At 34.2% G+C, this 17,699-nt stretch overlaps 1 protein-coding gene across 1 annotated transcript; it reads left to right on the forward strand.

The window, feature by feature from the left end:
- Positions 1-2,998: 2,998 nt before the first annotated feature.
- On the forward strand, positions 2,999-6,894 carry LOC149778281 (uncharacterized). The gene is made up of 4 exons (XM_089938296.1): positions 2,999-3,043; positions 4,184-4,320; positions 5,091-5,240; positions 6,217-6,894. The coding sequence occupies exons 1-4, from the start codon at positions 3,000-3,002 to the stop codon at positions 6,336-6,338; spliced, it is 453 nt and encodes a 150-aa protein (XP_089794422.1). The 5' UTR covers position 2,999; the 3' UTR covers positions 6,339-6,894.
- The last annotated feature ends 10,805 nt before the right edge of the window (positions 6,895-17,699 follow it).

A 17,699-nucleotide genomic window follows, 5' to 3' on the forward strand; every position in this document is an offset into this window, starting at 1 on the left:
ACACTCATTCCACGTGTTCTGGGATCCTCTCACGGAAAAGGAATAAATAAATGACAATCATTCCACTTAGTCTCGGGGCGTTTGATTCATGTATCACGTTCAGACCTGGACATGGTGAAAGAGGATTAGGTATTTTAGATCCTTGGCAGCATCTGTGGCCAGGACGTTCTATAGTCAAATCTGTTTGAAAAAATCAAAACCTTTTACTTCTTCATTGCTAATGCTGATAACATTTGCCAATAAAGACCAACATACTTGGATCGCGCACTTTGGATTATTTGTCACTTCAAAAAAAAATTGTGTCCATAAAAGGATTCGTATGCTGATATTTCTATTTGAAACAAATTCTTTACTTTATTCCAGTTTCACAACAAAGTAAGTTGGCGATTTGATATGGAGCCATTTTAGGACCTGGTAAAAGTAACTAAAAAGCCAAGTGCCATGTTAGGACGATGTAACGCTTGATACTGCGTAGATGTTTTCGGGATTATAGATGGTGCAGAAAAAGTACCGGTCCTTTCCGAAACCGCCAAAATTGGGAATGGCGTGTACATGCACACAAGTATGTACACGCACACATATGTTTAGGTATGTTTCGATTGTTACAATTCTCGATGACTGGCAATTCCATAATTTTTGAAGATATTTTTCGAAAGGATAATATTTGAATCTGCTGTATAGTATAATCACCTGAGTTGATTAGGCCTTTGCATGCATCTTTTCTTTACGTCTGTTTCTCGTGTTGACTTAAAATAAAGAGTTTTGCAAGTCATTTTCCTAAACATGAAAATACAGATATGTCGGATATGGATCAATGTCTAGCAACAAGTGTTCAAAGCCATAGCTTTTGAATACACCAGTTGTTTACTGTATTTTATGACTGCATTCGCGGACACAATAACATGTTTGTAATGGCTCATAGGGGATGAAGTACATCATGTGTGTTTAGTATGAGTGGACGTCACATGAACTTATTCTATTATTTAGTATTCAAGAACAACATCAACAACAACAACCAGTATGTTCAATGGTAGGTGAAAAGGACAAAGCGGTTCAATAAGGCATGACCTTCGGCCAGAAAACGCCATGTAGATTTCGAGTCAGTTTGTATTTAAATGACAGTAAGCAGTAGAAGCTGTAGTATCGGCTTTCAACGTTGATTGATGCATATCTAATGAGGTAAGTGATCTAAAATTTAGCATAATGAAAAACTGATGTAAAGAAAAGATAGTACTCGGCTTGTGTGATCGATGAAGGTATCTACGATAAACAACAGTTTCAAATAGAATCCTTTCGAAAACAGTCTTAAAATATATCGAATTAGAAGATATTGTCAACCTATAATAATCGTATAATATAAAAAGAAGAGATACCACGTGGATGAATGTTCTCTCTCATTGGCATTCATCTGGTATATATGTGTGTCTTTTAAGACAGATTCTCTCTTACATGTCATTTTCATCTCTGGCTTCATGATTCGTACATAATAGTATGACATTTATGAACGCTTTAATTTGGGTGTAAATAGTATTTGTGCAGATTGGATATTAGCGGAGATCTGATTCCTTTACAGGAAAACGGGATAATTTGGCTATAACAGAGAATTACAATAATACTATCATATGCGTTAGATAATTTTCAATTCGTGCTCAACAGAGATTTTGAACCCATGTCTGCGGGAAAACATCACCCATTGTCTTGCTTGCAAGTACCATTCTGTATTCCATCGCGACAAAGCACACATGCAAAACATTCTACTGAGGCCGTGTTATCTGCACATACCATATAATGAGATGAGATTGAAACGTGCTCTAGGTTGAAGATGAGACGAGATGAGAAGAGTTGAGAACGTACATACTAAACGAAAGTGCATTATTAATTAATGAAAAGATCCAATGGGGTTTTACAGACATTACATAATGCATGTAAATATTATATATACGTCATTTAGAAGAGACACAAATATACCATATTACAAACTTGTTTTCATTGTAAAGCTACTTAGCACATAATTTAAAATATAGTGAGTTAAGGAACTACATCTTCCAACAACCGTAAAAACATGCCACATGCAAATTAGTTCTAACTAATTAAGAAAACGTTTATATTTATGTATCTTTGAGTGGCTCACGGGTCGGAATAAAGCAAAACAGCTTGATTATCGGAACTACATACATCAATTATTATCATCACGGCAAGAGAGTGTGTTGCGGTAGGTAGAGCTAGAATTATAATCGGATATTGCACTTTCTGTGTGGTAATTTGGTAGCTCGTACTACAAAGATGCAGAGATATATTGGATACAAAGATACGAAAAATCACGTAAAAGAGAATAATCAGAGTGATGTAATTACTGTCTTCAAAAAGACATTTAGTCATAGCTTTGTTAGTGACACCGTTTAACTCCTTGTATCGTGGTAGATATCACCCTTGTTAATGGGCAGATTATCATGTCTTTCTGTGTATTCTTGCTGCATCAGTCGGTATGATTCAGTACACTTTATTCAAATATTACGATTTTGTAGATTAACATCAATTTAGACACTGGCTCTGTTTTGTCGCAATCTTACAATTGTAATTAATCAAAACAGTCGCCAAAATTAATTATAGGCCGATTTTAATCATACGAAATATCAATGTCTGCAAAGATTCATCATTCTTTATTTCTCATCCACTAGTTCAACAGTTATGTCAAAAGGAATGTTTTAGAGAATATTAAAGCCATCCAACTACATTGTTGTATTATTTATTAAGTAGCATAATATTGTTTCTGGAAAATTAATTCATTACTATACCACTAATGTATAAATCTATGTATATATGAATGAATGTTTTGTAAAGATGAGAATATTGAGGACTGGATTGTGTCATTAAAATATAGATATAAGGTATCTTGTTAGTGTTTAAAAAGTAGCTTGGGAGAGAGAGCATTAATACAGAAATACTTTGCAATGACATTTTTATTTCTTCTCAAATCAGTGACATTTATTTTACAGAATATGGCTCGGGTACTATTTGGATTACTTTGTCTCTGGTGTATGAGGTGGGTCATTCTTTATCTATGACTATCCTTCTCTCTCTCTCTCTCTCTCTCTCTCTGACATTATCTCAAAATATTGGATGGATGGATGAAGTTGAATCAGATACAACAGGCTCTTTTTGTAATTGTTTTTCGCCGAAGGTTGTCTTTCATGTAAAAAATGAAAAAGCGATTCTTCCCACCATTCCATTTATCTATGAATTAAAAATGTTTACATTTGATTTATTGTCTGATTATGTTAAAACTTATAAGTCTCAAGTATGGTAGAAATGGAGACATTAGTATTGATCTTTACCCATCAGTATATCCCACATGTGTATGACGATCAGTGTAGTTACGAGCCGTACAAGATATACATATTTCATACGCTGTGAGAAAATTGTGGAGTGTATTTTGAATATTTTGTGTATCATTATGATTTGCTTTCGTGATCCATAATCTTGAATTTAAACAAACGGTCATAAATATCGAAGACAGGGGTAAATTTGACTCCTATTTTATTTTGTTATCAGAAGGTTAAAGGACACAAAAGTTAAAGGAATGGAAAAACACACAGAAAGCCTTGACTGCTGCCTCAAAAAGACTAACAATAATGATTTATTTCAGTTCACGTCTTTCCACGCATATAATATCGTTTTGAAGTTTTAATGAAACCTTGAAATAATGTTTATAATATAGCTTATCTCAAAATGTCACAGGTGATATCTATAACCAGACAGTAATGGCGGTTACCAATGAATAATACATAGGCTTTATTGCACAAGATAATCTTCAGTTTCAGAAACAAAAACTGTTTTCGTCGCTGTGATACTAAATTACAAGAACGCAGACGTACGACACTTGAACATTTAGTAGCTATTGGAAAGAAAATATTGTTGAAGTTGATTATATTTACAAGCTTTGTTTCAATTTTAAGCTGCTTCTTTCCTCGTAAAATAGTGTTTCCGGCAACGTATTTAAAATCAGTGCTTATCACGCTAAACACATGATCAATAAAATGTGTGTCAATTGATCAATAACATCGACCACGCAGGTATTTCTTAACGCAGAAGCAGCTCCATCAAAACGAATAATCAGCTGTGTTGTACTGCCCTAAATAAAACCGAAACAGGAGTATACATTGCCTTTGTTATTATAACGCAGCGTTGGAAGGACCGAAAGGACCGTAGACACAGGCGTCGTAAGTGGATTGTTCTCATGGATTGATGGCCAACTTGAACAGGACAATTTTGTATCATTTGAGGAGTACGACCAAGCGTGGAAAAGTTGCGATGAAAATAGTGAGTATCTCTCTCCTTCGTTGCCCGCCCCCCCCCCCTCAAATTTATATGTTATCCTCACAAGGGCCTCTGCATCTAATATTTAATCTGTATACACGCTGCTACCTATCTATGTATAGTTGTATAATATTATTTCTGGAATAATCCACTGATCTATCAGAGCAGTTGCATCAAATTTATTTTTGCGTCTTTTAATTGAAAGAGATTAACCGTTTAATTTCAATACCTATATTTATCAGTGATGCCAGACTATGCACACGATGACGTCATGGCAAAATTTGATCAGAAGCCGTTGGTATAAATTATAATATTCTCTCAAAAGTAGCACCTTACCCTGCTAGCACTTATAAAAACGATTGATCTTTTTGTTTATAAGGAAAATAAGAAACATAAATTAGCTAGGCACAGTCGCCGACGAGGATAAGCGAAATATATGCATACAACACAGCGCCTCTCCCCCGAAGATATGCATCAAACAAACCTTATACACTGAATATTAAATGTAGGATCAAAATATTTCTTCAAAGGAATATTCCTCATTATTTATTTTTCTAATTTGAACCTGAATCACTTTGTTCGATATCGTACGCATACAATATGTTTATTACGTCAAGAGCGATTTCAGAACAAACAGAAAAAATGATGACGTCATAATTAATCCGAAACAATGCCAAATAAGCTAACTGCAAAGTCTCCTCTTTGTGTCTGTAAGAAAATCGTGTATTCTTAATTGGCAGAAATGAAAAGAACAATCTTATCGTCATTTTCAGATGATTCTTACTTATCGAAAGAGGAGGTTAGAGATGCTGTTGAGCAGTTAGGGGTGGGAAGAAATTCCTATGTTGAAGATATCTTCGGGAACCAGAATTTCAGCAAGGAAAACCCTCTGGAGTCTCAGTTTAAAATGATTGATAACAACGGTGAGTACAACATGTATATATATATATATATATATATATATATATATATATATATATATATATATATATATATATATATATATATATATATATATATATATATATATATATATATAATGATAGTGAGGACTTTGTATAACGCCCAATCCTTAGAAGCTCTAAGCGCTTTACAACGTTAGGTAACACCTATAAGATAAAAACATATATAATGATATGATTACAAAACCAAACACCATGAAATTAGAAAACATAAAAAAAAACATGTTCAGACTATTTAAGGTAGGAAACATTATTAGGTCTTTAAGTTTGTTCTTGCAGTCGAAATAAGTGAGTTTTAAGAGCACTCTTGAATGTGATCACTGTGTCTTTGTGTCTAAGTTGAGTGGGTAATCCATTCCACGTTGCTGGGCCCTGGTATTCAAAAGAACGCTGTCCAGATGACTTTGTTTTTATAATGGGAATAATTAGTTTACGATTGTCAGAAGAGGAGGGTAAGTATCTTGCTGGGGAGTACACATGGGTGAGGTCGGATAGGTATGTTGGACTAGAGTCCGTCAGTGAATCGTAGCACAGAGAAGAAATTTTGTGTTTAATTCTGGATAGAATGGATAGCCAGATTAGGGTTCAGAGCAGCGGGGAGGTGTGCTCTGATCGTGGTACTCCACGTATGATCCGAGCAGCTTTGTTTGGAACTTTTTGAAGTTTCTGGAGTAGATATTGAGATGAACCAGACCAAACTGAGCTACAATAGTCCGGTCTTGAACGTACTAATGAACACATATACGTAAAAGTAATTAGCTATTCATGCGTTCAGCGAGTTTACACAATGTAGTAGTGATAAATCAATCCGATCGATTTCGAGTTAAAATGCTCTCTCCGTAACTGTATGTCAGGTGTTTATATATTTATCTTTTTTATCTTTTTTATTATTTTGGTATTATAATCGTTCTTTATGTTATCTATTTATCTTTTGCAGATGATGATTCTGTTTTACTAACTGAATTTGTCTCCTATTACGATGAGTTTGTTCTTACTTTGGATGCGCTAGATCGTCTAAAAGAGGCAATACGAGGTGGTCGCAATCCTTTCTTTTCATAACGAAGTAAAATATCTCAAGAAGAAACAAACAGATGAATGGACGAAATATTCAGTCAATAAATTATAGAAGCAATAGATGAATGAATGAATGAATATATGAAGCAGTGAACGAAAGTTAATGAATCAGTTAGTCGTAACATCAGGAATCTGGACGGAAACCACGTGGAAATTGTGCAAGAGTGGTTTTAAGTCTAGTTTCAAGTAGGAGAAATAATTCTGACATTTCTGTGTAATTTCTTATCATTTCGAAATACTGAAACAATTGTTCCGTTCGCTTGATGACACTTCTCAATTTATCAATGTCAGTTGCACCGAATCTGCTCTAAAGCACTTACATAATTAATTCAATTGTCATTGTAAATCTATACAAATAACATTTAATAAAATATAATGTGCTTTGAATACCTGAATGCTCAGGGTGAAACATTTATTTCTCAGCACTCATTCTTGATGCAACCAAACAGATGGAGAAAGTTATATATACTGCGGCATTGTCTGGATCCACATATGCATTAATCACGTATTTTCAATTTAGCATCGAATGAATATTTTGCTACGTAAGTTACTGATTGTTACTAAGTCCTGTTGTGTACAAGGACGAAAATCGCATCAATAACCTCTTCCATATATATTTGTTTTAGTTACGAATATGTCATGTCCTGAATATAATTATTTTCAAAAAGCTTACTTTGCGTTATTAAACAAGTATGGATAGCCAAGATCGTATTTTTTATTTTATCGTCACCCATCTCCAGACTTGGTTAAAGTTGTTTCGCATCTTTAATTATTTCTGCTTATGAATCTTCATGTTTTCTTTCTAAAGCGTACAAAAATACAAAAGAAACATAATCATGATGGCATCTGCAAATATTATACACTGAGTACCACATTATCTAACACCTTGCATTGTATCACTCACTGCCTATATGACAAGTTGTAATCTTAACAATGACCAAATTGTTTAAGTTATGACACACACAAAGGGTAGTGTGTTCCCTATTCCCATGTTTCAAAAACATTAATCAGTGTACAAGATCACATGTCATGCTATTAACAGTCCATTGCTCTTCTGGTGTTAAGATAAGCAAACACGCCGTGAATAAACAACAATTGTAGACATTCCAAAATTACCTCAGGATGAACACCTATGATTTATTATAACAAGCCTTCACGTTGAGCATACAAGTAACAAAATTACCAAAAGTTTTATTTTATTGTAGATTTAAAAAGCGAATGCGGATTTGTATTGTACAACTATCGGAAAATGTAAGGGTAAACGGACAATTGAACTAAACAATGATTGGTTTAATGAATTAATCTTTCAATCAATCACTGCATTAAATAATATTTCCGGAGGTGTTTGGTGACCTAACCCGGAAAAGAAGATCAGGAGATAGATGGAATGCGGATCAGAAAAGCATACGGAAGGTAAATGATTCAACAGATACCATGAACGGTTTGATAGTTATGCCTCACCAATAAAATAAATACTGGCAAAGATATGGATATATGACCATCATAGAAACATTCAGACGCACTAATCAATATATCCCATATTTTAATGCAGGTGATAAAATGTTGCAATTTTATGTAATATTATAAAACTTCGATAGAAAACTAAATACAATTTATCCGCAAAATGAGATCAAATACATTTATGTCTAGTTATTAAAAACTCAAATTTAAAGTTAATTCTTTGGAAATCGTTTGAAACACGTCTACTAATGACGATGACGAACAGAGAGTATATTATGCACTCATGTCGGACACACAAATTACACACAAACATACATAAACACATGTTACGGTGTATCCCTAATACCATCTTTCAAAACCTTTATTCAGTGTGCAAGAGAGCTTCTAATAATGTTACCAGGCCATTGACCTTCTGGTGGTAAGAAAAGCAAACGTGCCATGAAAAATAACCCCAACAATTGTGGACATTTCAAACTTATCTAGCGACTAGCTCCTGTAATTTATTACATTAAATTTTTACCCGGCGGGTAAAGGTCAAACAAGTACAAAAGGTTTATGTTATTGCTGAATTAAAAGCGCGAATGCGACCTTTTATTATATGACTATCGGAAAGTGTAAGGGTAAATAGGCGATTGAAGAATCAATGATTGTATTAATAAATTAATCATTCAATTAATCACTGAATGATATAATATGTTCGGAGGTGTTTGGAGTATTATCATGGAAGATAAGTTCTGGAGGAATAAAGATGCGAAAAGCATAGAAACCAAACTTTGTTGATACTGAAGACAAAAGAATGCGAAGAAGTCACGGTTTTAGTCTAATGCGTATACTAAGGTTTCAACATATGTCAGGATTACTCTGATCACCAAGAACCTAATATTGGCAGACAGACGGATATCGGGCCATCATACATACATTCAAACGCACAAATCGATATGTCCCACATTCAATAGCAGGTGATATAGATCGCATTTTTATTTTATGGAATAAAAGATTGATATTAAACTAAACACATTTTGTCCAGAAAATGAGATCGAATAAAGTTATGTCTAGTGATACAAAATACAAAGTTAATTTGTTAAAAATTGTTTGATATACGTCTACTAAAAAAGTGAGGAACAGAGAATATATTACGCACTGCAGGCAATGTGTGCAATATCTTCAAAACAATATGAAACAATACAATCTGGTCTGCACAACAATAACATCTCATTCATAAAGGTCCAATATTTCGTTTTATAAAGTATATTTCATATCGGTGCTGCAATGTTAGATTCTACCTATAATTTCCAGAATAACGGGAGTAGGTTATTCGATCTTTCACTCGATTGTCCACAAAGCACCATTCTCACATCCCATTTCCCTCCGAGTCGCTAAATATGGTTAAACATTTTTACTGTAATAATAAGAGCAAGAAATAAATAATTAAAAACTATTTCAATTTTACCATTCAACATACAACATTAAGGAAAGAAATATCAACAGGCACACACACGAATCCTTAAAAGATTCTGATTGTGAGAGGTTTGCTAGAAGTGTATCAAACGTAGACTACCACAAGATGATGGAACACGGTTGATAATACTTTAGGGTAAATAAAGGGAAATCAAAATTCCTTATTGTGGTAATATGTACTTGTGTCCAGATGGTTTGAGAGATAGGATTTGCTTCCGCCGTTAGAAATCCACAAGGCATCATCTGGTACCTGTTATAGGATAACATCCCCATTGTTACCGTAAAAATTAGAGCCATGCTCAGATTTTTGGAGTACAAACATGATATATGCGTGTAGTTCAAAAGTGACAGTCAAGTCTGACACCATTATACAAATGACATTACACGACCTGTGAAGATCCGAATGCTAAGAAAAAGATATTTTCCTATTTTTCTGATAAAGAAAATATTTATTATCGCTGGCTGACTAGTCGCTTGACTATTAGAGATAATGGAAAGACATAACGTGGATTCAGCTGCACGGTTATCATCCCTTTTAGAATTAATGATTGCATATAGGACCTCATGTTTGGTATACTTGGCAAATAGTTAGTTTGAAATATGCATGATCCATATATCTAATCCCATTCTCATCAACAGAGACTGAGATTCATGATCTTCAAATAGCAATGTGCTGATCGTATATATATATATATATATATATATATATATATATATATATATATATATATATATATATATATACTATTCGGCCGATAGTTTGGTCAGGAAGCATCGCTCTTGGTCATGAATCTCCCCAGGAATTTGCATGAGCTGGAATACAGGATTTGCATCGAGTCAATATACTGCATCTGGCACTGCCTAAACGTGATGTTGCATTTGCTTGCTTCTGAGAGTCCATGCATAATTAAATAGCCACCGTAGCCCCTCAGGGTATGAAAAACTAATTGAATTTGTGTTTGTATTCAACATTCAATATGAGAAGCTTACTTTTTATCTATCATGTTCAAACTGAAATTTTCGTAACTCAATATCCATCTGGTGTTTCTACTGTAATTCTTCCAATTTCATTCCATCACCAGACAGAGACGTACTAATTAAACCCAAATCACTTCCATAAATCACTTCTTTTCCACCAAATAGTGTATCCAAATATATCTTTTTATTTCTTGTTTTGCCAAAGATGCTTTTACTTCCAAAACATAATAATGTCTAGCAAGCTCCAGCAACTCGTCCTTCTTTGAAGACACACATACTTCCTGGACCAGATTAGAAGCACGGTATTCTACTTTAGATAACGTTTTGATACTAATATCTGAGAAATTTAAAAAAAAATAGATTTTTCGCATGGTGTATAAATTCATTAGTGTCCTTACAGTATTCACCCTAAATGTCTATTGGGTTGGTATTCTTGCTGAAAAGAAAAGCTTTCTATAACAACAACTAAAACTCATTCCCCAAAATATCATGAGCATCATTATTACCGTTAATACTAGTTTTTTTAATTCAGATCTTCTGTCAATAATGTCGAACTTGATCAGATCACAAAATGGACTTGCAGATCAGGGTCTATGTTGTTTGTTCTGCTGATTAATACTAACAAACTGCATTTACCCAGATGAACCATCGCATTATGCAGCAACATATCAGGGTATATGCACGTTGTAGTTGAACTCGACTTATAAATGGGTATATACGATAACGCGGGTTTAATATTTGAAAAATATAGTAATGTTATGTTATCAAGAAAACAGGACACAATAATGTTAAATATAAAATGGATGAATAATAAAATATACTAGAAAAACAAAATGAATGCTCTGATATATATCAGGATCATAGATGTCGTGTGCAAAATAGCATTTGGGGTTGCGATATTCGCACAGATACCGCAGAACAATCTACCTAATTTTACAAACCTATTTTTCTAATCTTAGTCATGTTGCATAATCCCGATTATCCCAGTCATGCTGTCCACACGCTAGGAGTTACTTTTACTAAAAAGGAACCATTGCTGTCATCTCATATGCGTGATTGTTATAAAATACAACCAACAACATAAATATATATAATAAGAAGAACACTCGTAAAGCAGTTTATGGTCTCTCCAACTTTGATAACACTCCTTACAAACTATTTTGAGAGACAGAGACACACACGCACATAAATTCGAGCTGTTCGGTAGAGCTGCAGACACACAGGCAATATAGATCGCCTGCTAAAAATCCAAATTCTCTCAAACGCTACCGCAACGCCCGTATCCACCTAAAACATTTGTCTCACTTCCGCTTTTCAGACTTTTCCAAGCTTCCCCCAATCCACCCACGTTGAACAAAACTTTAATGCACTTGCAAATGATAATTCTTCCAATTATCAACAAGTTTTGTTTTTCCATAAGTTCAAACGCTATTCTACAAGATATTTTCCATGTAGGTTTTAATTGCACTATTAATAGCAACACTTGCAAAACTAACAGGACAGAAAATATAAATGTCGAACATTCTCATGAATTATAAATCGTATGACAACAGCTACACTCTTCGATATAAATATATACCCAGTATTGTACTTTATCGTACCATTTTCAACCATATAACCTATTCCAAATAAAAACTCATGAAAGTCAAAATTATCTATATAAAATATATTAAATACTTATTGTCATTTAATTATGACATCCATTGAAGAAATGTAGAACCATAGCAAGTGGTTTGTGTGTCATTCCTAGAATTTGTGTATTTAATGTTTAGAGGTGACACGACTGTTCTTATTAGCATATACGAATTAATACGAAGTGTTTCCAAAAAATAGCATATTGCTCCAGAGTAATAGCTACATACATAGCTAGATTGTTCTGCGATTATTTTTCAGACTTTCGTAAAGAGTACAAGACCTGATGACCTTTATATCAAGCAATAATTGTACCTGATTAATAGCGATTTATATTACTGGACTAAAATGGTTTCGAACGGAACTCACAGAACAGTGACGTATTCCACCTCACAATGGCACAGAATACTGACGTATTCCACCACAAAATGGCGACTCCAATATTCGGAAGCAGGACGATTGATTTATCTGCTAATTAGCAAATAATACTTCCGTTTACTGCCTTTCATAATTTAGAAGAATCTCTGCTTATTGAAACTACTTTATTAATCTATCACAAATTTGTATTTACGCAAAATAATCACTCTTCAGTGACATGCATATGTCTTAAGAAAATTATGCGATTTTGAAATGTACATTTGTTTTTGGACACGGGTTTTATTCATTACATGCCCTGGTGGGTGAAACAACTCTCTGTTAGGATGATAAAATTTGAGTTCATAGATCGGTCCGAACTAAGTGAAATTTTATGGATTCTACATCTGTTTTTTTTTTTTGGACAGAATTTGTATTGATATATCAGTCCCATTTTCACAAAATGATTTCACCTGATCGGCGGACAAAATCGTTTCATAGAACAGTCTCATATCTTCGTGAAATTACATCGCATGTTCTGCGGACAACATCTGTCTTCACATAATAATAGTGGCTTAATTGTAATCGTTCTAGTTTTGCTAGTAGTAGAGAGGCGACATTAAATTTGTGATAATTTTTCAATTACACGTGTATTGAAAACATTCTATAAAACTGTATTTAAGTTTAATAATACTAATAATGAGGACTTTGTATAGCGCCTAATGTTTAGAAATTCTAAACGCTGGGTGAGGTCGGATAGGTATGTTGGACTAGAGTCCCTCAGTGAATCGTAGCACAAAGATAAAATTTTGTGTTTGATTCTAGATCGAATGGATAGCCAGTGTAGTATACAGAGCAGCGGGTAGGTGTGCTCTGATCGTGGTACTCTAAGTATTATCCGAGCGGCTGTGTTTTGAACTTTTTGAAGTTTCTGGAGTAGATATTGAGATGAACCAGACTGAATTGAGTTACAATAGTCCAGTCTAGAAAGTACTAATGAACGAACACAAAGTGTTTTAACAGCTGAAAGATATTTTCGAATTTAGCTGATGCGTCTCAGCTCAAAATATGCTTCCGTGCATATGTTCATGACATGTTGGTGCAATGTGAGAGTACTGTCCAGAGTAACACATAGGTTTCGTACTGATTGTGTGAATTTAATGTTGGCGTTGTTGATATTTATTATTTGAGGTAAAGGATGTGAATGAGAAATTGTTTGTGTTGCGATCAGAATGGCCCCTCAGATTTAGCGTCATTCATCTGGAGCTTGTTATACGTCATCCATGATTTCACATCAGAAATACATCTCTCTAGACCTTGGATGGTAGCATCAACTTCAGTTAGGTGGCTCGATTTGTATATTTGGGTGTCATCAGCGTACAATTGGTGAGACACTGGATGATGATCTATGACACTTGAGAGCGACTAAGTGTACATAATGAAGAGAACAGATCCAAGAACAGACACCTGTGGAACACAACAACATAGACCAACTGGGCTGGAGTGTATTCCATTTGCAGTTTAGTCACATACTGTGTCCTATGTACATTTATGTTCTATATTAATGTCAAGATTGCTCACTAACAAAAATATTGTTTATTTACAGGCATCATTACGCATACAACTAGATGATTTTCTCAGGACACTAATATATGTTATAATAAAGATTTAATGCCACGTCCTTCTTGTAGAGCTTTAGCAACTGCTCACAGATTTGAACTTGGTATCAAAGTCAAGACACATTACACCAAGAAACTGTGAACATGATCTGTTACAATTTGATTTGTATTTGTTATTCCATTAAATATAATGTGTATTCATTTATATAAGTTTATACTGTTGTCAAAGATCTTCTGTCTGTGTTTTTTCACAGACAGGGAAGTTTCTTCTTACAACCATAAGGGGGAAGATAAACATTGGATCAGTAAATTACCTGCGATGTCACTAGATCAGAATTTATAGAATGCAGTTGAAACAGGATACATGTACCATATAGTGCTAAAAACTAAAGTAACTTCTCTGCAATCTAAATCAAATCATCGACTTTAGGGATGCATATTCCAGTTCTGACATTGTCACAAGAAAGCAAGATATAACAATAACTTTGTCAATTACATAGTCGCCTTTATTTCTTTGTTTCCAGTTTCTGTTTAAACTATTTCTTGAGTTATGCATGCAGCTTCATATTATTTTACTAAAATGACCCATAACCAAAGTCAAGTCCACTGTGTCACTAGGAATTGTAACTTTACAATCAAAATACTATTGGGCTATGTCGCTTTTGTTCAGCTTTGGAGAACCCTGATATAAGTCAATTTTATGTGCATTACTGATGTTAATGTTGATGACTTGGAACAATGATATACCAATACAGTTTGGTTATATAAGCGGTGTTTCTGCATTTGTTCTTTCATATTAGTACAAGTTGTATCCCATGTACGATGACTCGTACTTTACATGGAAAGTTTTATTTGTCGAACACTATTTGTTGTTTCTGAATCATAAATATGTAATTAAATATTATAATTACCTACTTATGTGAGAACAGACAGGTCTTTTCTATTATTATTGCCCACTTTGGTGATCACGGTTAAATTGTTTATTCCTTTATCAATTATTCAGCAGCTCAGTGGCGTGTATTATTGTTACAAATTATGTCTATTTGTTAATGTGATGACACATTGTTTTATTTCAGATTTTATGAGAAGGGTGCCTGGATGCAACTATTTTAGACCACTTTGATGCTTCAGTAAACCAGATTTTTCCAACTCTTTCAACAGGTGTACTGTGAAACCTAAGTGAAATATACTTTATAAAAGGAAATATTTCAGAACTGCTGTAATATATATGTTAACCCATTATCTAGACTATTTGCTTATTTACTTTTGAATTTTCATTTATAAATTCTTCTCTGTAGTATTTTCAGTTTTATGAATATTTCATTTCCAGATAAAATGTCTGTCTGCTAAAATATTCACTGAAAAATGATATGGACCAAAACTGTTGATATTCAAATGCAATGCATTAAAATATATATGTACACTTTATTTTTTCATAGAAAATTATAGAAGTAAGGAAGGGTCTGTTCTGTATTATTACAGAACATTGCTATGGTGTAATCTATGCCTCTGAAGAAAAGAAATGCTTGACCTGTGGAACCACCTTGAACGTCAAGTACATACACCTTCCAAAATGTTCTTCCCATCATAAAGAACTGTTTCAGACAAATGGGAGCACACGTCCATCTTCGTATGAGTACAAATGTTTAGTAAAGAGGAAAATACCATTTCATTCCTCCATCCTAATGCAAGCTGAGTATAAGAAACCATTCACAGAGAGATTCATATACGATGGTGAATATGCCATCTTGGTTTTTGATAACCAGCTGTGTGATGTTTGCTCTAGAAGGTTGCATGAAACCAGCAGCTACATATTTATTTGGTGTCCAACAGATATTAAGTGCTAAAAGTAACGAAACTTGAAATTTTAACTGGAAAGTTTACTTTCATGGGACAGTTAAGCGCAAACCTTTAGTGCTCTTTCAAAAGGATCTTCTGGGCATATGAGTAATTGACTGTAAGGTGCAAATGCAGTCTGAATATGGTATTTTAATGGTACCACATGCTTTAAAAGATGAGCTAAAGAGAGACAATCGATTGTCCTATTTGTACACCATTGAAATAAACAGAAGCAGTGACTTTTGTCCTGCTTTCCTCTTTAGTTACTTTGTTTATGGCACACTGTGCCTATATTCCCCACCCCACCCTTTGTTTCGCTCGTTCCCCCTGATTAGCCCACGATTTGTTTACTGCTTTGCAGTGCCTTAATTGGCCCAATCATGACGTAACCCTGATACTTGAAGTAGCTGCTTTCAGTACGGCATAATGTAAAACCGAATAATTAGACTGTTACTCTGAACTGCTGGAATGGTTTTTATCTGTTTGAATGAAAAAGACTTTCTTATACACACAAATTAAAGTCTTATGACTTTGAGCAAGATAATGAACAGCGTGTCATGTGCAACAGCTTTATTTTCAGAGAAAGTTTCTAATCTAATATTAAATGTCAGTACAGATATATGAAAATATAATAGGTACAGTTCATTAAGAGTAAAAATTGAGAATGCGTTATCATTAGCTGCTGATATAGACCTTAAGCCTTTTGTATTTTCCAGTACCAATAAATAATACATGAACATTTTACATGTCTCTAATGACTCCTGTATTTATTTAAAAGTAACATAGTTAATTTTAATGTGAGAAAACATTCCATTCAGATGACCTGGAGCAGTGTGTGATAAATATGGGTAGATACATCATGTGTCATGAAGTACTTAGAAGATTAATGCATTTATTCTTCACTGGAAAGTAGGTATATTGTATTGTCTGATTATTAATTTAATGTATTCACTTTACTGGGTTTTCTCCGTTGTTATTAGGTTTTTCTTTTTCAGCCACAGCAGCTTTGTTACTGATGCCATGTTACTGTGTTAAAGTTTATAAATGCCCTCTTAATATTTTCTTTATTGAACTGCACGTGTATGCTTCAGATATTATCATTGTTATTAACTACCTATGTTCTTGGTCATGTTTGATATAATTTTCAATTGTTGGCAGATACATATAATTATGTGTACTGCTCATGTTTTGTGACAAATTTTTAATAATTCCATGTTCATTCAGATGGAGATCAATAGCAAAAATATTTTTAAGTATCCAGTTTAAACATCAGTTTGGGGGACAATTAGCATTTTGCTTGGATGTGTCTAAATATTCTGTATTTATATTTGCAATTATTACAAAAATGCAGTACTGCTCCGGTGACCTAGTGGTTAGATCGTCCGCTTCGGATGCGGAAAGTCGTGGGTTCCATCTCTGGTCGAGTCATACCAAAGACTTACAAAAATGATACTAACAGCTGCCTCGCTTGGCGCTCAGCATTAAGAGGTTAGTGTTCGACTGGTCGGTCTGGTGTCAGGATAATGTGACTGGGTGGGACATCATGCTACATGTTTGCGGCATGATGCCCCAGTGCTAGACATCACTATAAGCTGCCACACTGCAGACATCGTAGCGATATGGCTGAAATTTATTTAAAGACACTTTCCAAATCCAAATCACACACATAGACACAGACACACACACAAATTCTTTTAAATTAATACAATATTATAGTTGTTACACTTGGATTCATCTGAGCATGCCAAGGTTCCAATATGATATCCCTATCTATAACTTGGCATATCGAGCAAATAATTGTGTGCTTCGGTCTGTGAATTTCATTGGATATGGCAGCAAGCGACTGCATCCAATCAAAATTAAAATGTTAAAATTTTAACACTGTTCCTACATGACAGAGACAAAGGGAGCTCACAACTTGCATGGACTGGTAAATAAACAATTTTCCAGTGCCGGTCCATCTTTACACAAATAGCTTTCACTCAAATACACCTATAATGTCTTC

This window comes from Sinohyriopsis cumingii, chromosome 17 (genome assembly GCF_028554795.1).
Source record: "Sinohyriopsis cumingii isolate HCF-2022 chromosome 17, ASM2855479v2, whole genome shotgun sequence".
NCBI classification, from domain to species: Eukaryota; Metazoa; Mollusca; class Bivalvia; order Unionida; family Unionidae; genus Sinohyriopsis; species Sinohyriopsis cumingii.